This window comes from Anopheles bellator, chromosome 1, assembly GCF_943735745.2.
Source record: "Anopheles bellator chromosome 1, idAnoBellAS_SP24_06.2, whole genome shotgun sequence".
Lineage (NCBI taxonomy): Eukaryota > Metazoa > Arthropoda > Insecta > Diptera > Culicidae > Anopheles > Anopheles bellator.
The window spans coordinates 26,470,713-26,497,082 of record NC_071285.1 but is presented as its reverse complement, the minus strand read 5'-3'; the positions used below and the strand labels follow the sequence as shown (position 1 = coordinate 26,497,082).

The 26,370-nt window shown below is 42.7% G+C and overlaps 4 protein-coding genes across 6 annotated transcripts; 1 reads left to right on the top strand and 3 right to left on the bottom strand.

Moving 5' to 3' along the window:
• Nucleotides 1-439: 439 nt before the first annotated feature.
• Nucleotides 440-4,274, bottom strand: LOC131211124 (alpha-1,3-mannosyl-glycoprotein 4-beta-N-acetylglucosaminyltransferase A). Of its 2 annotated transcripts, none has more exons than XM_058204490.1 (6): nucleotides 4,153-4,274; nucleotides 2,735-3,745; nucleotides 2,383-2,513; nucleotides 2,019-2,320; nucleotides 1,687-1,948; nucleotides 440-1,607 (listed from the first exon to the last, which is right to left on the bottom strand). In XM_058204490.1, the coding sequence occupies exons 2-6, from the start codon at nucleotides 3,741-3,743 to the stop codon at nucleotides 1,578-1,580; spliced, it is 1,734 nt and encodes a 577-aa protein (XP_058060473.1). In that variant the 5' UTR covers nucleotides 3,744-3,745; nucleotides 4,153-4,274; the 3' UTR covers nucleotides 440-1,577. The 2 variants fall into 2 exon arrangements, with proteins under 2 accessions (XP_058060473.1, XP_058060465.1); XM_058204482.1 differs by having other exon boundaries at nucleotides 4,030-4,214.
• A 724-nt stretch (nucleotides 4,275-4,998) lies between these two features.
• LOC131215332 (uncharacterized) lies at nucleotides 4,999-6,748 on the bottom strand. The gene is made up of 7 exons (XM_058209720.1): nucleotides 6,691-6,748; nucleotides 6,429-6,622; nucleotides 6,232-6,336; nucleotides 6,003-6,167; nucleotides 5,805-5,939; nucleotides 5,245-5,358; nucleotides 4,999-5,148 (listed from the first exon to the last, which is right to left on the bottom strand). Exons 1-7 carry the CDS (start codon nucleotides 6,746-6,748, stop codon nucleotides 4,999-5,001), a joined length of 921 nt encoding a protein of 306 aa, XP_058065703.1.
• Nucleotides 6,749-7,650: 902 nt separating this feature from the next.
• On the top strand, nucleotides 7,651-11,479 carry LOC131211987 (serine-threonine kinase receptor-associated protein). 2 transcript variants are annotated; one of them, XM_058205705.1, is made up of 4 exons: nucleotides 7,651-7,763; nucleotides 7,856-8,394; nucleotides 10,115-10,780; nucleotides 10,852-11,479. In XM_058205705.1, exons 2-4 carry the CDS (start codon nucleotides 8,289-8,291, stop codon nucleotides 11,073-11,075), a joined length of 996 nt encoding a protein of 331 aa, XP_058061688.1. In that variant the 5' UTR covers nucleotides 7,651-7,763; nucleotides 7,856-8,288; the 3' UTR covers nucleotides 11,076-11,479. The 2 variants fall into 2 exon arrangements, with proteins under 2 accessions (XP_058061688.1, XP_058061680.1); XM_058205697.1 differs by having other exon boundaries at nucleotides 7,673-8,394.
• A 542-nt stretch (nucleotides 11,480-12,021) lies between these two features.
• On the bottom strand, nucleotides 12,022-25,775 carry LOC131215331 (hornerin-like). Its single transcript, XM_058209719.1, has 14 exons — nucleotides 25,182-25,775; nucleotides 23,136-25,031; nucleotides 22,892-23,069; nucleotides 22,489-22,822; nucleotides 22,287-22,410; nucleotides 20,706-21,957; nucleotides 20,547-20,654; nucleotides 20,273-20,467; nucleotides 18,736-19,336; nucleotides 18,496-18,658; nucleotides 17,799-18,073; nucleotides 16,617-17,668; nucleotides 15,424-15,717; nucleotides 12,022-14,775 (listed from the first exon to the last, which is right to left on the bottom strand). Exons 1-14 carry the CDS (start codon nucleotides 25,773-25,775, stop codon nucleotides 14,702-14,704), a joined length of 7,140 nt encoding a protein of 2,379 aa, XP_058065702.1. The 3' UTR covers nucleotides 12,022-14,701.
• Between the last annotated feature and the right edge of the window lie 595 nt (nucleotides 25,776-26,370).

Genomic DNA, 26,370 nt, shown 5'->3' with positions numbered 1-26,370 from the left:
AAATTGTAGATTGTTTTAACATCACAATAACGAATTGAAGACAATTAGGAAGCTTTTTCACGCCATTGATTCTTGTGGATTCAATTCGTCCAAGACTTAGTCTTCAATTTGTATCATATCATTTGTATCACGTAGGGATCGTTCTAAATGCACGCTAGTTGCAATAAGGTCAGCAAGTCTAAAGAAAGAGAAATTCGAAGACTGGTCGAAGAGCATTACGCAATAAACGGCATCCTACGGCTACCCATGTAACAACATTTCGTTGATATTGAACAACCTTAATTACGATCCAAAGGTAAGAAAGGAATTTTCTAATTCGTAACACAGATAAATGTGGCATCCAATGTTAAGCTTTTCCGTGATGTATTCTTACAAACGTGTATTTTTATTTCACATCCATCTTGTGAACTATAAGACTTTGGGTAATTTGAAATGGTAGTTTTTTTCTATCAACGGGAGCTGCGTTCTAAGTAGTATTCATTTTCATTTTAAAATTAAAACATTCCTTGACCATTGGAGAATATGAAAATCAAGCAATCAGACAGGAGAAAACGGCAGCTTACTAGTGATCAACAACAAGACACAACCGTCAAATGAAATATTGCGAAAGTTGTGTAGTGTTTATTGACACTGAGTAGTGCCGAGCACAGCATAAGGCAGTCAATGACCGATACAGCAAAGCAGTAGTAATTCAATGTAAGACGGATTTTGGGGAGAAGGATTGGGTCCTGTAGGATTATCGTGATTGGCTCTAGGCATATCGTAGCTTTTAAACGTAGCTAGTAGTATACCCGTAAATTTTGAACAGAAGGGAAGTATACTAATATTCAGTTTCTGATCTGCCATTTCTTCTTTTTTTGCAATAACCTTTTCATATTAATTTAACGTGCATTGGTTATTTGTATAAAATTCTGTTTACATTTACAATAAGCTATTTATACACCTATTAACAAACACTGACGTTTACATAAATCTGTAAAAATCGTTGTTTTCAGCAACTCACAAAAAAAGATACTGTTCGCTTCGATTGCTTAACTGGATTTCCAAGCCAAGCACTCGTCAATTGTGCAATCGCAAAAACAAAAATTAAGATCACATTAGACATTCAATTGTCTGTTTTATCGCATTCCGCTCGATAACACTGTACAAATTGCATGGGGACGAAAACAAGCATTCACACAAAATACATACACCGTAGATATATAATCGAGTATACACGCATTATAACCTCAAGTTATTGTAACGATCTGCTATTACGTGGCAAATTTTGAGTGTTGCAACTTCTTTTGGTTGTCTCCATTCGCATCAGCTTTGTCGTAATGCTGAATATTCGCTGTTGCGTTGACCGGTTTCGGGACCTCTCCGAGATCTATGACTCTACCTGAAGGTTTTGACCCTGTATAGGAAATAACACGATTACGCTGGAAAAGTTTGCTCCTGTTTACTTTTGGTAAGGCGGCCACTAGCAGTCCCAGCTTGCGTTTAGCGGCATCCAAGGATCCGAGTGCCACCGACGAAGACCTTGTCTTCAAGTTGCTGCTATAACCGAAAGGCTCTATCATTGGCGCATGTTTCTGTCACCGAACACTGTTGCTCTGCAAGTAGATCTACAATAATTACGAACAAGAGATAAAATATATTGCTGTAGTCTTTGGACCTACGATCGTCGAGACGCAACATTCTTACTTCACGCAATATGACCCAGTTTTGACTGTCACTGTTGACATGCAATCGAAGTTCTTTTAGTTTGCCGATTTTAGAATCTATAACACCCTCCGCTATACCATAATTGTTGAAGCTTCCTACCACAAGGAATCCGTCTTTCGTTAAGTTATACGGCAACGTGGCACTGATCGCCGACGCATTTGATCCTGCCGGTAGCACCTCGACGGTGGTGTTATAAAACCGATCTGAGGGTTGCTCAAAGTTTCCGCTGCGAAACAGATATCTTTGGAGTAGAAGTAGAACATTGAATTGCTGTCTGTAACATCTTCGATTTTTGGCACAGCGAGCAGTACCTGCGCACAATGGTGGGCTGTTTAAAGCGAAACTCAATCAAGTCTCCAGGCTGTGGCATTAGTCCCCAGAAGAAGCTATCACCAGCGTAAGCTTTCTGCAATGTGTAGGATTTGTATGGTTGAATGCCTGAGCGAACGTTGGCCGGAGGGTTTCGATGCGGATGAAAGTTGGGGATTTTGCCAAATTGTTTATCCTTCAACTTTTGCACCTTGCCCCTGAGCGAGGACTGCGTTCCAATGTGCTGAAACAGTGAGGGTCTGTAATGTATCCAGAGCTTTGTCATTTCCTGTTTGCAACTTTTCTGTAAATAAATATACCTAGTAAGCACTTGTAATTTCACTAACCTAAAAACACGAATCTTACCCCATCTTTCTCTACGCTACAAACTTTAGTGTATATCAAGTGGTACAAAAGCCAATCTACGGGTTTATCGTTGTAAAACATTTGAAAAAATGTTATTAACCAAGGCAGATCGGCGGATTTGAACATTTTGCCTAAAATGAACAATGAAAGCGGTGTGAGTAGAGGTTGGACCAAACACAGGGCAAAACTAACAGCGACAATGGCCCCACAACCGTTCACGCCTTAATGATGCAAACAGCCTTAAGAAAAACAAATCGATAGTCGATTGAGCTGACCCCACAAACGAAACCCCGATGTTAAGTAATCTACAGTACACTTGCAGACGGGTGGAGGTCATGCTAGTTTCACCTACCTATGAAACCTAGTTGACAAAAGTCAAGCACAAACCAATTGCTGTGCTCCTTCATTGCCGTCTTCTCCAGAGCAAAGTTTTTCATAATCGTCACGAAGCCTTTCTTCGTCAGGATGTCGTCCTCCAGTTGCAGGTAGAAGGCACCTTTTGGCTGCGCGTACGCCATCAAGAAAGCAAAGTCGAGATTCTGCTTCGAACGCCATCGCACGCGCTCCAACGAATCGTTCAGCGTCTGACGAAGATTGTTCATGTTGGGATAGTAGGAAGCGGATGGTGCAATGATTTCCAGAAATCCACTGTCGATATAGCTGCCGAAACGATTGCGTATGTGCTGCGCTACGAGCTTCACATAGTCGAGATCTGCTTCTCCGACGTATACTACAACCATAGTGTCATTCTGCTCTTCTTCGTCCATATTCGAAATAAGATTGTCTATTGTTTCGACCAGATATGACTGCTTATCGCGCTTCACTGTTGGAATACCGAGGACGATGCTTACACCTTGTCGTCTTCTGCTTTCAATGAAACTAGGTTGCAATGATGCCGAATCGTCCAACAGGTGCGGCAGAAAGTGAAAAGCCGTTGGTAACTTCAAGTTCTCGGCCAGCCGTACGGATGATGTTACGTTGCGTATTAGCGATCGGGAATCGGCACTCAAGCCCTCCAGCAAGTCCAAGTTTGCCAGTGACGATATATTTACGCCATCCGTAGAACTGGTCGAGCTACCACCACCCACACCTCTGCCACCGTTCAAAGCAGCCAGGCGAAGATACTGCGAAAGTATAGCAACGTCCTCCTGTTTTGTGCGGTACATAGACTCCAGATACTGCATTCGCATTTGAAATTCGGCCATGCGCTGAGACATCGATTGTTCAGCCGTGTAGTCAGTGCCGATTACGACGATCAGCACGGTGCACGGGATCAAGACGAGAACTATCCCGTACAAGCAACCACGCCTGCGCAGCGAAGAAGCAATCAGACCCATTTTCATGATTTCTGATATCACCATTTCTGTAAAGAAAACATCAAAACATAGCGAATGCATCAGAAAAAGCATATCCCGTACAACAAAGGAGGCTGTAACTAATATAAAAGCAAATTGACGACTGCAACAATAATTCCTTCATCATTAAGTTGGGAAACATTAGAATTTGTAAATTTCCAGAATATCTGAGAACGAAGGCGTAGCAATAACATTACTGTTGCTCATTTTTTCCTAGGAATTACAAGAGAAGGTGCAAATTGGAGCGCCCCATTTGACGCAAAACATCTAATTTTTGCAGCATTACTCTTACACAGCACAAAAAGCAGTCTTCCCACATCGGCTGACTTATCCTCGGACTCTATACAACCGTGTTTTCTGATTTTCTACACTGTTAAATTACGAAAACAAACCCCGAATCGATTACATTGTTTACCATTCGTGGAGGGCACAAAGTTGTCTATATCTACTAAACGAATGTTATTCACTAAGCATTACATGCTGCGAGATTCCACATTCGCACGGGCGAAATGATTTTTACACACTTTCACTTTCAATACATTCTAGAAAATCGGTTTGGGTTTGGTTTTTCGGTGAACTTTGTTTTGCTACCATTTGCGATGACAGTTGCTGTCAAGAACGAATGTTTTGGAGCATAAAGCGTTGCAAATGAAACGCTTAAATTATACTAAATTTAATTTCAAAATTTTCAGTTTTTGGTTTTTTATGTTAAAAACCCAAATAAATGGTTAAACACCTATAATATGGTTTCGCAACATTTATTTGACGGAAACGAACAAACCATACAACGCCGTGAGCATTGCTACATTCTGATCATTTCCCATGTTTTGATTATTCTGAAATTGCATGGGCAATGCGTCTCGATTGGAGACTTGGGGAATAGCATTTAAAAACTGATTTAGTAGCAGGTTCAGAGATTTAAAGTGAACCAAGCAGCGTTCCAAACTTCTATGCACTTGGTTTTCTTCTTCGAGCTGCTGGTCAATGTGTTGTTGCGATAATCTGACGAATAATGATAAATGAAAAAGTAACAGTACTTTAGTGTGTAACGGTCATAGTATTTTTTCTCACCCTGATGTCGGATAATCGTGTGCGGCAACCTTTGAATTTTCGATACCGATATCTAGCTGCTTACTAATCGATACTTTGTTGCTAATTTCCTCTTGCATTTGAGAGATTCCATGAATTTTATCTTTCATTCTATCTCAAACGAAATGTGCAATAGTTTTGAGGATAATGTAAGAATTTTACACGTCCGGTCTTACCCTAAATGCACGTTAGCTTCACTTCTACTCAAACAAGCTTGCTTTAGACCTTCTATTTTAACCTGTAGATTTTCTTTCTCGTTTTGAAACGCTTCCATACTTGGTGTCATGGATTTAAATCGCAAGGACCACATTTTAGGGTCGATCTAAAGAACAAAAAATGTTGAAATTGTGTACTATACTTACGTACTAGACATAATTCATAGAAAAATATTTGAATTGTTTTCATAAATTTGTATTACCTCTTCCATGCTGGCATTTGCTATTGCCGAACGTTCCTTCAACATAATCAATCTGCATTGCGCAAGAGACCTCATGTTTCTTTTGCGATTGATGCGAAAAGTATTCGTTAATTTCTGTTAAATTTAACATAGAAAAAAAGAAATTAATGCAAGAATTTTATTTATCACCAAAACTTCACATCCGCGATTTATAAATAAATCTCCATTGTCCCAAAGTCCTGGTTATGTTACTTTAGGCCAGAGTCAAATTGTCCCCACTTTCTACATGTTGGGGGCACGGAAGTTTGCCCTTTTGTATACGCTATGGCCAATCTCGCTCAGCTAGAGGTTTCATACAAATTATGTCTTAATGGGTATGTGAGTCCTAGGATTAGAAAGGATCACACCAGATGTGAGCGAAATAGCTTCATTTGGTCACGATTAGAACGTAACTATACTAAAACCAACCTAATCGTATCTGTTCATCTACTCTCAAGTCTTCTCATCAGTCCGTGCCATTTTTTATCCGTGTCCCTAACTATACATTGATGACAGTACCTAATAAAATCCCAAATTGTTACCTTTAGTTCTTTATTTAGTGCAAGGACATCGGTTATGACTGGGCGACCGATCCTGACTGTTTTGTGAATCAGTACCATTTGCTCTTGAATATTCTGTTTCAAAAACTCGAGAGATGTGTTGTTGCACAAGTTGTCCTACGAAAGACAATATGGGTCCGCGATTAAATGACGAACTGTCCCCGTTATTACACTTAATACCTTGAATAAGAATTTTCCAATCTGCAGCAAGCAGTTCTGCATATTCCGCGCAATACGTAAAGATGCCTCGCAGCGCTTTGTTTTCAAAGAAGCCGCTAGTGCTTTCTTTTTACCTTCTGTGTATTTGGAATTGTTAATTTCAAAATTATATGCAAAAATTTTCATCTGAAAATATAGCAACCAAACGTTGCTGTGGTTAAACCATAGGATGCTGATGCTGAGCACTTACCAATAAAGTATGATATTGTTTGCGATGAAACTGTATCTTCCTTATCAAACAATTTAAAGTGTTGCGCCGAGAGAAAATGGACTGTTCCAAGTCAAAGATAATTTTCTACATTTGACACCAAAAAATTAAAAACATGCTAGTATAATTTCTTAAAAGGAAATATCTCAACCACGTTGAAATATATTAAAATCTCTTACCATTACATAGTCGTACGGTATTTGTAGGAAAGCCTCATCATGTAAAACATCTCGTACATTGCCCGCGTTGATGACTAATTTTGGGTTTAGCTTTTCGTTTAATTCAATTGTGTTTTTGATAACACTTGCGAAGTGATTGCAGTATTGTTCCTTTTTGTATAGTATTTTCCGACGCATCAACTGAATGTTTCGTTCTGTAGATTTTTGTAACATTATACGCTTCTTAGATAGATGAATTGAACAATGAATTTTGGATATTTACCACTCAGGCAAGTGTAGTTATAATATTGTTGAATCTGATCGTTTGTTGTGTACTCCATGATGCGGCACCCCTTCAAATATCAAATTGAACAAACCAAATGCAACTAATTGGGTAACTTCAACAAATCTTTCGATCACCGTGCAAGCAAAGCCTTCTGAGCCAAACTACCATATAAAGCCCGGTCCAGACGCTACGATAATCGTTGCTCAGACACAATTGATTTCTGAATATTTTTTTCTGTTTTTTCGATTTTGTTGCTATACCAGCAAATAAGAACTTAAATTATCCTCTGTTTGTAAGCAAAACGTATGCAAACAGTGTTTATACACTGTTTGCTTGTAGAATGTGTAAACACTCTTGTAGAATGTTAATGCGTCATTTTCGGAAAAATCTGGAAAACTGGATCAAATTGCGGCATAAATTAAATTTAAAGTGTATGTACAGTAGGACTACCTAAGGTTTTTTTCTTCTCTGGTCTGCTCTCAAACGCTGTCTACAAATAATATGCATTCCCTAACTAATTTCTCCCCTGTCTTCCGCTTGGGATTTCTACATTTGCTACGAATGAAGTTCACAAATTCGTCCTTGCAAACTTCGTAATGTAGAGAGACCAATTCTTCGACCGACACAATGAAACACAACAAACAAAATACACAACACACACACGAAACACAACAAAATTATGTTGCTTACTGAAGGGTTTTTTTTACTACGTTTTAATGCCGCCTGTGAGTTTTTTTACGAAGGAATGCCTTCATATGTTTTCCGAAGGGCTTTTGTTTGTTTTCTGCCCATTTTGTTTTTTCCAACACCGTGAACCGTTGGATTTTCGTATTGCTCTGTATAGCTTCATTTAGTTTAGTACGAAATGACACTGCAGCTTTAGAACACGCATCAGCAGTGACGCTTCGTGTTGGACTCGTAGCTATAAACACCACTCTCGGAGCCTGAAAGTGCAACTTTTATTCTGTACGAGGAAACATTGCGAGGAGAACAATCGCGAGTCAGTAATGCCATTCTTCCTGGACACCGTTGCAGTTACTAGCAGCACGTAGGACACTGCCATTTGTACGGTATGGTTAACTATTCGCATTGACTATTGGTGCTACTCGCTCGCTAACGAACGGTGTTTTCCAACTCGACTGAATGTACGTGAAACTCCAAGGCTGGGTCACGAAGTGACATTGTGAACTCCGCTCACCACCACGCAACGTTCAACGTAAATTTCCGTCGTAGAAAGCGGCAGAGTGTAGAGAAAGGCAAAGGCAAAGTGTACAGGCGATTCGCAGTAGCATCGTCATAATTCGATTTCTTATCGTTTCGCGGCTGCGGCGCTTGCAGAGCAGAAGAAGCCTTGTGTTCCTGTTCCTTGCGGTCTACTGGCCCTTTACTACCTAGCCTTAAGTGCGCGTGTGAGGGTTGCTAATTTAGCTTAGTCTGGCCTGGCGGGGCTCGTGCGGTAGGACGAAGCAGCAGAGTGCGGTGTCTCGTCAGTGACGCTACTTGCTTCTCAAAGGAACTGTTTTGTGTTCGTAAGAAGTCACAAAAACGTTCACATAAGCCAACGACGACGGCGTACCTCCACAGCAAACCGAACTATGAAACAAATCCCCTTGACCTGCTCCGGGCACACCAGACCCGTGGTACATTTGGATTTCAGCGGCCTTACCGAATGTGGATATTTTCTAATATCGGCTTGTAAAGGTAATTGTTGTACTAAGTAATTTGTATCGTAGAGTTAATATATAGCACTTTAAAACACACTTTCGACACAGTATGCTTTGTTTTTGCGATCAACAAAACTGTTCGATCTTGAATACGTTGGTTGGTCGGTGTCCTTGAAAATGTAAGAAAATGATTTTAGCGCTCCTCAGCCACGCTGACGATGGCCTTGAGCCATACAAGCGTACTTTTGTGATACTTTCTTCCTCTCATTAATTGAATGCCAGTGTAGAACCGATGTAATTACAAAAACATTCTGTTCGGAACTGTTGTCTAGTTCCTGATCTAGGTTCCTTCGTCCGATCGGCACGGTACAGCACTTTGTCAGCGTGTCATTGGGACATCAAGGTTCTTCCGCGATGGGACTAGTGAAGAGGGGGGACAAAAACCCTGCCCCCACCAATATCACGAGCCGGTGGCAATTGTGTTGTAAGCATGGCAAATCGATCGGATAAAATATTAAACCTATCCGCCTCCAGCAACCGAATTGCTGGATGGGGTGAAACGTGCGTTTGTTTTTTAATCTCTGCCGACGAGCTCAGTTCGTGCGTGTTCGTGTCCCGTATGAATAATGCTTCGCGACGGGGTTTGCGCCCCGTGAGCGGCGGAGTAGCCCTTAGTACACGAACGTTATTGTGTAAAATGCGGAAGTAAACACCAGCAACCTACGGAGAGAGGCGAATGCAGTGTAGATATACACCTTCAAGGCGAGCATAACTCTTTCATACATACACCGCCAGCCAGGAACCTGTTTTAAGTACAGTTCCGGTGGTAGTAACCGAGGCATGGCGGTGTTTGCCAGTGAAGATAATGTTGGCTTTCCTCGTGACATTTCATTCCTTCCGTCTCCTTAGTTCGCAGTGTTCTGTTTCTCAAGGTTTTAATATTATTCACCGAGAGTTTGCGATAGTCACTAGAGTACTGAGAACCAGTTCCCTTCCTAATAAGGCCACGCAATGATTTATGAGAAAGAGAGTCGTAAAAACTTGCTCATGTTTCGCGAAACTTTTCAATTCATTTGTTAGATTATGTTTTGGTTTTTTTCAAACTCGTTAGATTCTCTAAACACATTGGATAGCTATGGCCATCTCGAAGACAGCCACGAAAGGCAATCTTAAGGACCTGAAAATATAGTTCAGCAGGTATTGATCGCCACTGCAGAATTACTTTCCCAAAGCAGTTAAGCAGAGCACTGAGTGGTCCGAATCGAGCAATCGGATACCACAGTCAGAAATCCTTAAGTGAGTCAGTTTTTTTTTTCTAGAAGACCGCCTATAGTGTTTAGGTCATTAGGTTGTAAAGATCTACCTAGGATTTGCATTCATTGCTCAACAGCCATATATGCATCGGATTGTTTTGTTAATCCGGCATTTTTTTGACAAAATACTACTAACAATTAATCAGGAAATACAAGGACTCCTACAACGTCAGTCTTGCACACGTCTCGTAGATAATAAAATTCAGCTTCGGTCAAACAGTCAGTCCTTTTTCTTCTTCTAATTCTTCACAGCGTTATTGTACCAAAACCAATCTACAATACTTTAGGTATCAGAAACAGAGTTTACGATTTTCGCAGAGAAACCCATTTCTTGTTCGTAAAAATATTAATCATTGCATAACCATGTTTTTAACAGTGCCGTAAGTCCAAAAAAATAATTTCAACCATTTCTCTTTCGAATGACTTTTTTACAACTTTCTGCAGATGGCAAGCCGATGCTGCGAATGGGCGACACCGGCGATTGGGTTGGCACGTTTGAGGGCCATAAAGGGGCCGTTTGGGGGGTGGCATTAAACGACGAGGCCACGTTGGCCGCGTCCGGTGCAGCCGATTTTACGGGTAAAATCTGGAATGCCGTGACGGGCGAGGAAGTACACAGTTTACAGCACAATCACATCGTGAAAACGGTGGCATTTAGTCACGATAGTCAGTTGCTGGTCACCGGTAGCAACGAGAAGCTGGTGCGGGTGTTCGATCTCAACTCGGAGGGTAAAGCACTGGAATCGTATACTGGCCACGCAGGCAGTGTCAAACGAGCGCTCTTTTGTCGGAACGAAAAGTGCGTCATCAGTTGCGCAGACGACAAATCCTTGCGCCTGTGGGACCGCAGCTCCGCGCAGGAGGTGCAGCGTGTCGAGTTCACATCAAATCCCAATGGTCTCGAGTTGTCCAAGGACGGAACGATACTCACGGTTACTTACGGCACATGCGTTTCGTTCTATGAGATGGAAACGCTGCAGAAGCTCAAGGAGATTGTCATCCCGACGCGCGTAGCCTCGGCCAGTTTGCATCCGGACAAGCAGATGTTTGTGTGTGGTGGAGAGGACTTTAAAATGTACAAGTACGATTACATTACGGGCAACGAGATCGGTGAGTGTGTTCATTTTGTTGCCAGACTGAGCCGTCATTGGCAAATGCCGGTTTCGCTTTCTTTCTTGTAGAATCCTTCAAGGGCCACTTCGGACCGGTACACTCGGTCAGCTTCAGTCCGGACGGTGAGCTGTACGCCAGTGGGTCTGAGGATGGCACACTGCGCCTGTGGCAAACGACCGTCGGTAAAACGTACGGACTATGGAAATGTACGGAACCGACGGATCTGAACAATTCCGCCACCGTCAATTGTCCGCCACCAGCTGCTCCCTCTACACCGGTCACCGCGAACTGAGTCACTGCACGATGTATACAGGAATGGTCTTCAAACGAGAAACAGTCTGTACTGACAAAAACGTGTTGTTCGTGACAAAAGCCCCGTAGTGAAACGGTAACAATAATCTTCCACCGTCGCCATTGGTTCCGGACGCCACTCTTTGCACTTCAAGCGGAAGAGATTTGCATTATGGACTCAAGATCCACGGTATGTGTGCAGCGAAAAGAATCCGGGCACCATGCAACAGCATCGATCTGCTCCGTAAAAGGAGCCTTTCCCCATTCAGTAAACCATATAACATTCTCGGATGAAGCAGTGAATGGCGTTGGCCAAACGACGTGAAATGACGAAATCCATTTATTTATCTGCGGAAAGATGTGAGTGAGAAGTGCTTTTAATTTGTTGCAAAATAAAAGAAAACGAACCAAAAAAACACTTTGTAGATTTGTAAACATGCAAACCGAATCACACATTCTAACCAATTTTTTGTCACTGATTTGCGATGGTACCTGTGAAATATTGTGTAAATTTTGCTCGAACTCGATTGAACATCGCTGCTCAGACGGATTTCTGGTTCCCATCTATGGAGGGACAATGGACGTCGGTTCGACGAACCACAGCCCGCAGTCTTCTTAAACCGTCCATAGGGCCCGAGAGAGTGTGGTGGGTCAGATAGCGAAACTGTATTGCAGGTGATGCGAGAACGGCCACGATAACGGCTACCAGTGGAGTAAACCTCTGTTGCGGGCCACGACCGCTCAGCGGTTGTAGGTGCCTTGGTAGGTGGCGGCCAGCTTGGGCTATAAGATTTAGGCAACGAACAGGCGTAAAAGAGAACCAAAGATATAAAAACTTAAAATGGGACAACTCACTACAAGTAATTTAGATCATTCGTCAATAAGTTCACTTTCAAGTTTTGATTTTATTCAGTTTTTTTTTGTTAATGCCTTTGTGTTTTGCTCCGGTTTATTTTCCATGTTCGTTTTAAGACTGTATTTTTCCAATACACGGAATGTACCCTCCTAAATTATGTAAGGTATGATTTTATGTATATATATATATATATATTTATATATATATATATATATGTGTGTGTGTATTGATGTTTATTTCACATATAGCAGATTTTGTTTTTTTCTGTCTGTTTCCTTTATCCATTTGCGAATATTTATAAGCTACACTCAGTTGCGTGTTCTTTTTTGTGTACCATATTCGTTATCAAACTAGATCCAATTAATATTATAATTATTATCATCATAATCCATAGTAGTACCATTATTTTATACTCACACTTTGCTTCTAGAAGCTTAATGATATAGAAGGGAGAACACGGCACGTTTTACATTTTCATATGTGTTTTGTTTCTCGTTTCCTCAATACCCGAATTTTCTTTTGCCACCGTGTTGGGGTTTTTCTTATGCTTTCGTACTATCCTGTTCTTTAATATACGCATCAATGGAGACGAAGGAGGCGCATGATAATGTGACAAAGTTTAGCACCTAAAAACAGGGATAGCTGGCACTATTATGAGACACTTACGCTGCCAACCAACGGTTTTAAAACTGCAAGAAGTTTAAGCTTCTACTCCGAAACAATGCTTTGAAAGCATGTTCATGTATTTGCTAAAGAAAATCAAGCAACGTATACATTTTGGAAATAAACTCGCATAACATAAAAAACATACTAATATTGTTTGAAATAATATCGAGCATGTTATAAATCTCATAAAACTGCACCATACAAATGGTGCCAAAACTAACAAAGTGTATATTTGGGCCAATTAGCAATTTTCCTTTCTTTTTTTCGCAATTTATTGGCAGCATATGCCACCATTCTTATCGGCAAATAAATGTGCCTGTCTGTGAAATAAATGTGCCTGTCTTGTAGAAATTAGCGCAACCGAGTAACGGGAAATTAAAATTAAAACTAATGTGACAGCATGTACAATGGGCAGACATTTTGTGCCCTGTGTTCAGCTCGCATCCATGCAACCCTTCGTTTTGGGTTGGTTAGCCAAAATGAATGATGTTGGTACACCCTCGATATGAACAAACTTTTGTTTAAATACATATTTTCCATCGTGTCAGATATATCTCCAACCTTCAGCAAGAAAGACTCAAATGTTTCACGCGACGTATCTTCCCCTTCTTCCCTATTTCAGAATACTTAAATTCATTCCCAAATGTTTTACCGTTATTTATTTACTTTTTTTGCGCGCTCTCCCTTATCGACAAGAACGAGGAACTGTGCGCTTTTCTCGACGTTTCTCAACTGTGCAGGGGAGGCAATCCTTCGTCCTAAAGCTATTTTCTACAAAAATTTACATCTAAAAACTCGCACATTCCGCGCTTTTCAATTACTCGAAGAGCAATTACAAAACGACGCCTACTTGTTTCAATATAACTTAATTATTAGATTTTGTACAAAAATATATTACAACGCCTCCTGAACGATGCAGAACTCCTATCAAAAATTGTTGTGCATTTGTGTTTGCCTCCAGCACAGGCCTTTTTCTCTCATTTCTCTCTCTCTACATCTACATCTTCACACCATTTCACATCCTTTCGTCGCCTGTTCTAGTTCTTTTTAATTATCCAATCTTTTCTTATTAGCTTACTATTTCTAAAATGGGTTTAACAACGATTTAGTAAGTAGATTTCTTTTTCGTTTCATCGTGTACCGATGCTTTTATTTTTGACTTCCGTTTTCTTCTCGTTTCGCGATGCGTTTTATTCTTTTCTTCTCTGTACGAATAATACTCGTCGGTATCACCGTCAGCGCGATATATCAGAAAGAAATTTCATTTACAATTCTACAAAATATACACGTCGACGCACCTGTAGTTAGAGTATATTTAACGCCTTTGTTGTTTTATAACATCGATCTTAAGTAAGAGCTAGACTTTTCTAAGACATTAGAGCTTGATTTGATTAAAACGCATTCTGCTTCCGAACCACCACGGTTTCCGTTTTTCTCGTCGTCGCTACTCATCGTTCTGTTTACCAATTTAATGCACAATAATCGGATTAACATGGTTCACCGCAGGTTTTGCTTGTTAACCGCATGTGAACAATAACTATTGACGTTGATCATGCTTGCAAATCTAAAAAAAGGACCTTCTTCATGCCATACATCATACAAAAAAAAACAATAAAAAAAAACAAAGCTCAGCGGTTAGCAGCGTTCTTCTTCCGCACTCTCGGCGACGACGTGTTCTTTCTTCACTTTGACAATGTTTTCTCACTTTGTAACACATGCTCATCTACGCTCGCGGACTTATCACACCATCAGGCTTGTTGAACAAAGTAAGCTAAGAATCTTTTCCCTGTTACGCGAATCAATTAATCTGCCGCTACAGTACTGATGATTACGCTACATTCTATGAACTGACAATTACTTGTCGTAACTAATTAATCAATTATAGTAGGGTTTAGAAGAACGATGTTTTTCGTAGATCGACATATATTGGCACGATTCTGGCCTTTTTTATTGATGTGGCTCTTGTCTTCGTCAGGAAGATAGTGAGAAAGAGACCATTGTTTCCACGTAACTCTCGTTCTAATATCACACAACTGCGCCGACGATCACTTGGTCGCGTGCCTGTTTCACTTGGATAGCCATTGAGTTGTCTCTGACTTTTACTTTCACTTGGTTGGTGGTCCCGTCTGGAAAGGATTTAGTACGGTGACGGCAGCTGCCTGTGGACTCGTTAATACCGCTGAAAAAATATTTAAAAAAACAGATCATGTACACTCACTGCTAAACCAATTAATTACGTGTTTTTTAAATTGCTTCCCCAATCAGAACAAACCGTGTTTTTAGTTTTTGGTGCATTATTAGCACATGTTATTATGATAAAGATTGTAAAATAAAGACCCAACGGACGGCTTCTCTATCTACTAGGCTGTTCAATAAGTTCGTAGCCTCGATAACAGAGAGCACTGCTACGAGCCTGATTTTTGTTTTGTTACATTGGTACACTCTTCAAATGAACGTATGTGAAGTTTCATTTCAATCGTTCACTTTATTCTTTTTTCACAATGTCACAGTGTTTTACAATGAAAAAATCAAGTATCGTGCAGTGATTTCATTTTTATTTTTGAAAGGTTTAAAAGCAAAGGAAAATTACTAAAATAAAAAAAACTAATATATCTTCATGCTATCGTGGTTCAATTTCGGAAAGTCAAGTCTAAGGAAGGGCATTCGTTTTGTTCTAATTAAGGGACGAAAACGGTTACCCTGAAACAAGTCGGAACATGTGCAACGTACTAAGCAAGTCTGGGTTGATGACAAGAGATTTCGGTTAAAAGCTATTCTGCATCTTTTGCCATTGAAGCGCTCATCATCCCCATCGGACAAAACTTACCTCCGTAAGGTGCCTGAAACATCGGATACCCCAAACCAACGTGAGTATGGTGGTGCGTATGAACGTGTCGTTGTGGCGGTGGACTTCTTGTACCATTACCACCACCACCAGCCGATGATTGGTGCTGGGAGCTACCCCCAACATTACTACTTCCGTGATCCTTTGTCACACAACTATCGGTTCCTGTTCCTCCGCCACTATTGCTGCTTCCTCCGCCGCCCAGACTGTTATTAATTCCTCCCGCACAGTTATTCACGTTACCGCCATTTCCAGTTGTACTATTGAGTGATAACCCTGGTAGAAAAAGGAAAGAAAGAAAAGGATTGTTTTACAAGTGATTGCATCTCAATAATCCACGTATGGAATGGGTTTCAAAATAGTTATCAGGTAAATAGCATGAAGCAAACTTATTTTGGCCCTTAATTCTCTGGCTTTCAAATAAATCTGTCTTAAAGCGCACCGAAACATGAATGCTCGTTTTGTCCGTATTTTTTGCATTTTCAGCTATTCTTTTGAAATGTTGAACGTTAGCTTAAGATTCTAAGAGCAAAATTATGACAAAAATATGACATTTTGATTTAAACTCGTCAATTGCTGCAGTCAGGGGTATTTGAACGATGCGAAACAAAGTTTATTTAAAATTTGGAGCTTCAAGTTTTTGGTTTTTCACATCTAATTCTTTCAAATCCTCTTCAACTCGTTAACAACATCTTACAAAAATTTCAGTCACAAATTTAAGAGATTCCTTCTGTGAGTGAACCTCAGCAGAATTTGCTCAATTAAGTAAAACGAAGTGGTGAACAATAACACCTGAGGGCTGCAGAAAGAACTACATGACAAAACTACCCCGGTTGGAAAAACGTTTAGACGTTCATACCAGAGACATTTTTGCTGAATTTGCGCGGCAAAATTGTTTCTAATATATCAATGATCCTAAACATTTCCCATGGCATTTTTGAGTGATTTCTGAATGATTAAAAATAATGTTTCACCCTGTAGTATTTCATCATTTCTTTTGTATTTTTTTCAATAAACTTTGGTTCGGTATTCACTGTAGGTGCCCTATGTTAAGAATTTGTAGTGTCGGCTGACACAGTTTACTGAAACAGAGGAATTCACCCATTCTGAATTTTGTTGGGTTAAAAGAAGTCAGTAGAATGAATCAATTTCTACCATTCCGTTTAGTTAAATACCTTGCAAATGGTTTCCGGACGAGGACAAGCTTAGTTGTTGTTGCGACGATGATTGCTGCAAAGGTGGAGGCCCACTACCACTCCCACTGCCACCGCCACCACCGCCTCCGCCACCAATACCTCCAGTTCCACTACCAACTTCACCACCAATTCCACTTCCACCATTTCCTCCACTGCCATTTCCTCCTCCACCACTACTACTCCCAACGCCACCAACACCACTTGAATTAGATGATTGCTGTTGCTGCTGCTGTTGTTGCTGCGTCGCAGCAACTGGTTGCTGTTGCTGTAAAGACAATCCTGCGCTACTGTTTGGTGGAGGAATGCATAGATTAGGATTTTGGCAACCGGGTTGCTGCGAAGGGTTGGGACTTGATACGCTTACTTTGACGCTGCTGCTGGTCGGACTTTTCAGTGCGCGCTCACTTAGCTCGTGTATCTTATGCGAGTTGTAGTACTGACTGGCATGGTGCTGTAGCAGGTCTAATGCTTTTGTACTTTGATTCCGAGACAAATCCTCGGGTGGGTGATTGAATCGTGGTATTTGCAAGTGATACGGAGGCGCATTGTACGGTGCTGTTGAAACAAGCATCTGTCGGTACATTTGATGGTTTGGGTCGAATCCAAACGGTGCCGCGCTCATGTACAGCGATGGTGAATAGTACTGCGAAGTCGGCGGTGGCGGTGGGCCCTGTGTTTCCATCGTCGGCTTCTGCCCTTCCTGTTTTACCTTCGCGCTGCTTTCTTTATCTTCTTGCTGCGATTGCTGTTTTATACTGCTGCCGCCACTACCGTCCGTGCCCTTGGAATTACCCTTCACAGATGCGGACGATGATCCTTGCAGCGCGGAAGATTTTGAAGCTTTTCCGGAAACTGAACCCATACTGCCGATCGATTGACCATGCATGCCCGACTGTTGCGACTGCTGGGTGTGCGATAGGGAAGCGTTGGATTCCTCTTTAAGGTTGAGACCGGCCGAAAGCGATGGACCAAGGTGTCCTACAGGTAGAGGCGCATTTCCACCACGCCGTTGATCGGAGTAACTAAACAACCTGGTAGCAGACAAAAAGCAGACAAAAGGGAAAGAATGAAGATAATTATGGTTGTTATTGCACATACTTTACATATATATGTTGCAGAATCAAGAGCATGCTCGTACTTTCATCACATAGTGGAACGTACCTTCTAAGATCTTCCTCTCTCGTTGACATAAGTGGCGAAGGGGGTGGCGGTGGACCACTGTTGGGAGGTATTACATTCAACCCGTGTCGTTGAAACATATTCCCGTACGGTCCAAGTGGCTGCGATGGTAACGGAGGAGGAGGTTGCTGGTTCGGCCCGCTAGGCTGTTGATCCTTCGGGTGTAATCCCGGACCATGATGGGTACTACTGCCGATCCCTGGTTCAGTCTTTACATCTTTTGTAGATTCTGATTTTATTAGTTTCGTCGCCATCATCTGCAAAAGATAGATTCACAATCGAAACAATCAAGTGAGGAAACACACTAACAATAGAAAGTGTCCGAACGAAGCACCGAGTCCGTTAATGAGTTAGTTTTAGTTTAGAATATTTTTGTTACAAAATGTGCGTTGCACATTTGAGCATACATTCAAGACAGATTATTTAATTTTTTTGCAACGCACAAAGCTCTGGATTGTCTTCGTTTGTTTTCGCAACAACAAACTTTTTTGTATGCAATTGATACATTTTCAGTGTTTGAAATGACGACACAAAGACGACCAAATTTAATCCAACACAATTTGATCAAACATGCGGTCCGAATAATTTTACATCTTTTGAATTCTTATTGCATAGGAAAATGTTCACGGTAGTTTAATAAACAAAGATTCAATAAAAATAATAAAATATTAGAGCTTACCGTGGGCGTTCCTAATTTACTATACTCGCTAGGACTTTGGCTCTCTTTCGATCTTTCCTCCTTTATTGTGACCGCCGCGTTATGTTTGGAATCTTCTGGTATCACCGATATTGGGCCATAAGCAGGATCTAGACCAGGATAGTTGTAACCAGGTGGTACGTATCTAAAATAATATGAATGATACCAGATTAATTTTCTGCAGAAAATTTGCTATTTTTGTCCTTTGAGCGACAGGCTTACCCATAGGGATAATAGTGTTGGAGAACTTTGCCTCCAGGTGGCGGCGGTGGTGGGCCAGCAGCTAATAAAGAACCATCCTTATGGTCTGCATGCTGTAATCCTACGCCGGCGGCGTTCAGTGACATGCCTCTCACGTCTCCAGATTGTTGGCCAGCAGAAGCAAGGTTTGGCGGCGGAGGCAACGAAGGCGGACACTGTGGTTGATGCAGGGGATGTTGTTGAAGACCAGCACTGTTTGGCTTGTTGATAAGATCCAGGGGCGGTTCTTTGCTTTTAGTGTATTCCATCGCACTTCCTGTCGCACCAGCACCTGGACCCGCAAGGCTTGTCGGCATGCCGTGTGCCACTATGCCCCCCATAGGTTGCGGAGGTGGAGGTTTATTAGACCCAACATCAGGAGCTGCAGGGAAGTACGCTCCAGCCGGCGGAGGCTGCTGATGAGGCAGCCCGGCATAATACGGATACATGCCATATCCAGCAAGGGGTGTTAGCGGTCCACCGGGAGTTGGACTGTTGTTTATTGTAGGATTACCACTTTCAGCTGGTGGATCATTAGGTTTTCGAGCGCCCAGCTCAGTGACATGAGAACTTTTTGATTTTTCTAAAAAAGAAAAGAAAAAAATAAATACATTGCAGCAAAGAAACCCCCCAAATAAGATGTTTATTCATTCAATTGACGGGACAACTTCAAACACTATATAGTAAGTCGTAGCGGAGATCGAGTAGATATGCGAAATAAACTTTCTAACTTATTGCACAACAACTGCTGAGCGGTTTTAACCTGCACCAGTGACTATATTAATCTCTAAGGCTCTCTGTAACGGTTCGTTTTTACGGGCGGGGTTGTTGGTCCCGCGCTAACCCTCTGACACGCCGGTATTGGGAATCGAAACCATGACTGGCTGCTAGTCTTTAAAACATCATGTAGCTTTCTAAGACATCACTTCGATTACGGATATGACAACAACTCTGCAAATTCACCACAACGAACAAGAGGGGTATCGACAGTACACCTTGTAAGCACACGTAACAAAAATTATGTGTGGTTTTATACAACAGAAACTCTTCTAACGGTAACAAGTACTCATACAATGAATAAAGGCATCGGATGCGCAGTTTTCAACAACTAAATTTATAGCGTTCTCTGTCTGAGATCCATCGGTTCAAGTAGATAACTAATAACGTGTTTTAATTTACTAATTGGATGTTACCATATCTCCTATTGTTTTTGTACTACTAAAACGTGCCAGAAAATCATCTCATACTGCGTATATTTAAAAAAATCGTACTATTTAAAATAATGTACTTTTTAAATTATGTTCGCCGAAGAAAACAAGAATCAGAGCAGGCTGCGCAGAGTGTGTATACTGCGTAGAGCAGAGTGCTTAGTAACCCAAGTGCTCGAGATTCTCTCGTCCTTGCCAAAACGATCCATTGAAAGAGAAAATGCAAGCAAACCCCAGGTTTGACAAGAAACACTTTTCACGATTCATTATCGTCAGTTCTCATCTAATGATCAAATCGTTTTTCAACATACCAGCTCCACCTCCACCCATTGGTAGATCAGTTGAATCGGTGACCGGAGTAGAATCATCGCTGATATCACTATAAGCTGGACTTTGAACATCTTCAGTACGGTTTGCGGCAGACGAAGTCATTGAATCGTACTCTAAGGGGCCAGGAGACTTCCGACATTTCTTTTGTTTCACATAGTTGTGTGATGTTTTAGTTGCTGGAATAGTACGAATAAAACAAACACATATAACAACCTAAAGAAAACTGATGCTACGCAATGTTTTAAATGCTGTTACCATCGACGGTGGTCGAATGTGCACCGCTTGAGGACATTGGCACACTGGTTACTGCGGTTCTATTCATTGCTCCAGAAACGGACGATTTTGAATTGGTCTCACCATCATCTACAAAAAAAGCATAGTTGATCCACAGTTGTCATACCAACGTTACATTACCCATTCCATCCATACCATTCAACGATCCCGTGTTACCATCGACAGCTCCAATACTGAGAGGATCTTGATCGTTCTGAGTTGTTGCTGCAGTGGTACTACCCGTTTGATCAACCAACGAAACAGATGGCTGTACTAAAATGCTGCCAGCAGCGTCGTGTGCCGTGTTGGTACCATCGTTACTGGACGGTGTAGGCTTAGTTATGGAATTGCTGCTGCTATTATTAGTGGCATTGCCGACGCCTAGTATCCCCATTGGCAGTAGGGGCTGTTGTTTAGATGTCATGCTCTGCTGTGACAATTGACTAGACATGGTTGAAATGCAACTTGACGCGGAAAGCATCGACGACGTCGCTCCTGAGGTTGCATGGGTGGCGGTGGTATTCGGTGCCGTCGTTCTCGAAGTCGCTTCAGATGATGTTGTGGTTGCAGAAAGAGCAAACACTAGCTCACTGTTGCTGGTCGCTGATGAAGTGCCCGTTATTTGTGTTTGCCCAACCCCGCCACCTTCAGCTATGCCAAGCTGAGAAACAATGGCCATAGGCGATGGTGTCGTCGTTGGTTGGGGTGATTCCGGTGCCTGCAGTGAATCCTCATCCATCGAAGATGTACTGCCAGCGTGTGCGTGACTTTGATGATATTTTAAACCGTTTGCGTGCTTGTACTTTTTACTGCAATCTTGCTCGGGGCATTCGAGCAATACGGGTGAAATGGCGCAGGCTGTTACGCCGACTTTGCCCTTCTTGGTCACCGAGCTACCAGTAACAGCAATCTGGACATTGATCCCCGTCACTGGGTTTATCAGCGAGTTTTGCTGTCCACCGGCGCTAGCAATCGCACTTCCGCTGTTGGATCCATTGTTAAAAACGCCACCGGAGATGCTACCGGCAGTTACACACCCGGGGTTTATCACAGTGGTACCGGTGACACTGCTGCTGCCACCGCTGTTACTTCCACCTACGTTAACGGCTACACCACCAATTCCAACGGAACCTGACCCTATCGGAGAAGGAGATTCATCCTTGGATTTTCGTTTTTCTGCTCGTGGCGGCAAAAACGCTACTGGAGATGTCGATGGTGTATTAGATGCGCCACTAGCAGCCGAAGCACTACCATTATTGACTACACCCAGTGAACATGGACCCGAAGTAATCGTCGTAATTTTTGTCACCCCACTGTTAGTAGCGCATGGTTCCAACACGCCCCCACGTGCACCTCGACCTTTCGAACCCCCATTTCTCAGCTTGCTGTGCATCTGCAGATAGAAAAAAAGATTATTGATTAATATTGATCCTATTTTAGTTATTGTCTAATGATTCGCGATCGTAAACTAGCGAAACTTTGTTCTTGGGAATTTGTATTTGGGAAACATTCAGTAGAATCGATATGTTACGAACGAAGGAAAAATCGACGAGACAGTGCCGAAAATTTAGTATTTTAAAAGGCAACATAATATAAATGTTCAAATTATTTCTAAGGATTACATAAGCACTATTTATAAGTGTGTTAGTAAAAATGTTTATCTCCCTATGCCTTAAACATTATCTAAACATTAGGGAAATTCATTTGTACTATCATACATACCGAGCTTCTAGTTTCTGTGAAATTGCTGAGGTCGTTAGACGGCAACAAAGTCGAACTGCGACCGCGCTTCCCTCGTCCTTTTGGTGTCCTGGAGTCCAGTTCCTCCGTAGGAGAATCACAAAATCTATTTATGGTATAAGACAACAGGTCAATTAAGTAGATAGAAAATTATCTTTTACGGTATTTAAATGTTAGCTACTACCTCGGTGGAGCCCAATCGTGTTTAGTGCAATCAATGAGAGTCCCAACGTAGGTTTTCCCTCGCCAAGTAACATTTACCACCAACACGCCACCCTCCGTTTCGTGCCAAACAATGCCTTCCAATGTTACAGATGTGCCCGGTTCGCAAGGTCCCAAACAGTCTGGCTCCGTAATGGTTCCGACAGAGGTTCCAACGCACACATCCACCATGTCTTTTCGATCGCTCTTATGCCGCTTCGCCGGCGGTGGACTGGAACTACTGCTTTTATCGTCGTGTGCCGATGTACCGGTTCCAATTAAACCTGACGATGGCCCAGCGCAGTTGTTGAACATACCTATTAGGGACCATGCATAAGCAAAACAAAATCAAAAGTTGCCAAGCCAAAGGTCTACCAGATCCGTACCCATCATGCTGCTACTGCTTCCCCGCCCGCCAGATACGTCACCACCGGCGTGCGAAGATGCTTGTAGTTGCGTCTTCAAAACCCCAGCGCTCGCGGAATGTATGTTGCTGACGTTGGTCATGCTGTTACTAGTTCCGGTAGTACTGTGCGTGTCAGTGGAAACTGTAGAACTCATTGCCTAAAATGAAAACAAAAATGTTCACTAAACCAAGGCCCTGACCGTTCTGTGCTCACGTTCTTTTACCTTGGCAACATCGTTTCCTAACGGTGGTGGGCCTGGGGTGTTCGCTGGATTATTATTGGTACTTGTACTCGAAGACGAACCAATAACTACACAGCCCCCTGTGTTGCCAACACTACTTCCAATTCGGTGAGAAGCACTGAGCACAGTGTTGCCGATAATTGAACCATGATCGCTTCCACCACTAACATTCTTTACGTAAATGCACGATGCGCTCGAGCAAGGCTGAAGAGCTCCGTTAACTTGAATGTCATGGTTAACGCAGCTGCAACTGCCATTGCCAATGGATGCACGAACGCTGCCGCTAGCAACGCTTCCTTCGATACTTCCATGATGCTGTGCCGGCTGTTCGTTTTTGTCTCGCTGATTGTGGTGTGCAGTTTTGTCTTTTCCTTTGTCTCTTCGGTGACCACTGCTACCCCGTTTATTGGAACCTTGTTGTTGCGGCTGCTGTTGCGAACTGAGCAAGTTGGAACAGTTCAATGACTGCTGATTGACAACATTGCTGCCGCCGATGCTCGCCGAGGTGTTGTTGGAACTACCGCTGCCTCCGCTAGCGGTAGATTGTGATAAATGTTTCTTACCACTACCACTGTTGTTGCTGATACCACCAACATTGCTATTAGTACTGTTGATATTACTAATGGAATTGTTGTTAGCGCTACCCGACGCGTTTGTGGTACTGCTCCCGTTGGTAGTGTTGTTGCAATTATGTCCTGAACCCCCTAGGCTACCGCTGGTGGAAAGTGTGTGACCTCCCACAGCTCCCTGGCCCGTTTTGGTGACAGAATTGATACCACCTATACTGCTACTGTTACTGGTACTATTGCTGTTATTGCCGCTAAGAACAAGAGTCGCACCACCCCCTATACCCGTATTGTCAGAAACGTTCCCCAAATGAGGTGTTCCTGCTGTTGAACCGACACTGATAGGGACACCGGCAATATTCAACAATCCTGTAGGTGCTACCGAAGCAACTGTCGTCACACCGGTTGCCGCAGTAGTGTTGGTCAACGCAGAAGACACAGCTCCTAGTGCCGACCCGCTGCCAGTAATAGAACTTGCTCCTCCGGCGGCACTAATAGTGCCCGTTGTTGGCGTTGTGCCGTTTTGATCCGATTTGACTATCTCGTGTTTTGCTTCCGAAGTTTTCGTTCCCGGTTTGGTGCGTTTTATCTTCATTTTCAATCCTTTGTCCAGCGTTGCCTGATGGTCAACGGACAATTTTGTCGTGGACTTACTGCTTGAGCCACTTGTAGTCGAAGACATTGTGATATTGCTGTTACTGGTGCTGTTGCTGTTGCTGCTGCTGCTGCTGTTGCTACTGCTGCTGCTAGTCTTACTGGAGCTACCTTGGGATAGGTTTGTATCAATGCCGGAGGTCTTATTCGAAAACAGCAGTGCTTCTACTCTGCCGAAACTGGCGGCACGTGAGATGTTATCGAGAGCACTTTCCTTTTTCTTCTCCGGCGTGTTCGTGACTAATGTTGACTCCGATGTTTTGTCCGTTACTCCACTGGATGAAGATCCTGCTACCGCCTCCACTAGTCCTAACGTGACACCACTAGATGAGGTTCGAGGAGTTGCTTGGGATTCGGAGTCTCCTTCACTTGCAGTGCTCTTCTTTTGCCGATGGTGATGATGGTGATGGTGATGATGATGATGATGGTGGTGGTGATGGTGACCCTTAGAGCTGCTCGTAGTGGTAGTAATAGTGGTAGTAGGTGAACCTCCTCCACCTGTCACTTTGTGTTCTACGGCAGGACCGCCGCCAGAGACGTTTCCAGTTGCCGCACTTTTCGTTGCCTTCCCTGTGGTACCACCTCCTGTAGTGCTTCCAACCACCGTCGACGAGGACTGCTCAGTGCTGGATAGGAATTGCAACACACCACCACCGGAAGCTGTACGATGGCTGTTTGATAGCGCGTTACTGACAAGATGCGATTGTTCATGCAGTGGATTCTGCAGTTGATTCTGCGGTTGTTGTTGTTGCTGCTGCTGCTGCTTCTGCTGCTTCTGCTGCTGCTGCTGCTGCTGCTGCTGTTGTTGCTGCTGCTGTTGCTGCTGCTGTTGCTGCTGCTGTTGCTGCTGCTGTTGCTGTTGATGTTGGAGCTGATTTGATCCGGTTTTCTCAATGTCTGCGTCCAAATCGATTATCAAATCACCGATACCTACGTCCCACTCGTTGTCGTCGTCAAAATTAGAATCTTTTATGTCACTCACAACTACCGCTCCTGGTGTGGATGACACTATTATCACCCCACCGCTGCCTTTTTCAGAAGATGAAGAGGATTCGATAATTGCCTTTGACGACACTGTCGCCACCGGTTGCTGCTGCTGAGGGGTCGTATGCTTTTGATTACTTCTGCCGATGAACGTAATGTCAGAATTACAATCGCTGCCACTCTTACTACCGCTAATAATTAAATCGTTGTTTCTACTGTTGCCACTACCACTGCTGGTGCATCGAGTGCTATTATTGTGGCTGTTGCCGCTGCTGCTAGCGCTGTTACTACTGCTGCTGCCGCTGCTGTTTCGGGTAAGATTTCCTTCTTTATTGCTATCAGTTCCTTGATTCATTAAGACCACCTTGCTTTGGTGGTGGCTGCTGTTGTTCGCCTCGTTGCGATTCATTGAATCCATGCAGTGAGAGAGTCCGGGGCCTCCGCCTCCAGCGTGCCCATCAATCGTTGCCACCTGTTTTTTTCGATGAACTGCGCTTCCAACAGCAACGATGCAAAATATTCGACAAATATTCGTCGACGTGGTGCCGGTAACCCCTCTTCGTTTACGAGATCGAGGGCCTCAGATTGATTGAACAGGTTTACGAGTTTCCTACTTGGTGAATCGCTTTCGAGCCAGTTACCGCAAGCAGTGAGTTGCTGTGAAACTTCACGACAGGGCTGATGCTTGCAGTTGTTGTACAGACTTTGAGCGTACTTTCTTAATCCTAGTAATTTCTCATCCGTATCGAAGGGCCACGGCCCTTGGGCCATTAATACCATTTTAATCTGCAAATGAAGATAAAAAAAAACGAAAATGAGTTAACAATTGCTTGTTTCAGTGCGAATATTGGTACTGATTTTGGTAGCAAATGTGAAAAATGAAATGTTATGAAACGAAAGATCACCATTCTCGTACATAGCAAACTTTAAGCAAATTCAAACCGTTTGATCAAGAATTTGCTATTCGAAATACTTTTCGGCACATGAATATCGAGCTTCGTATATGGCGTGTA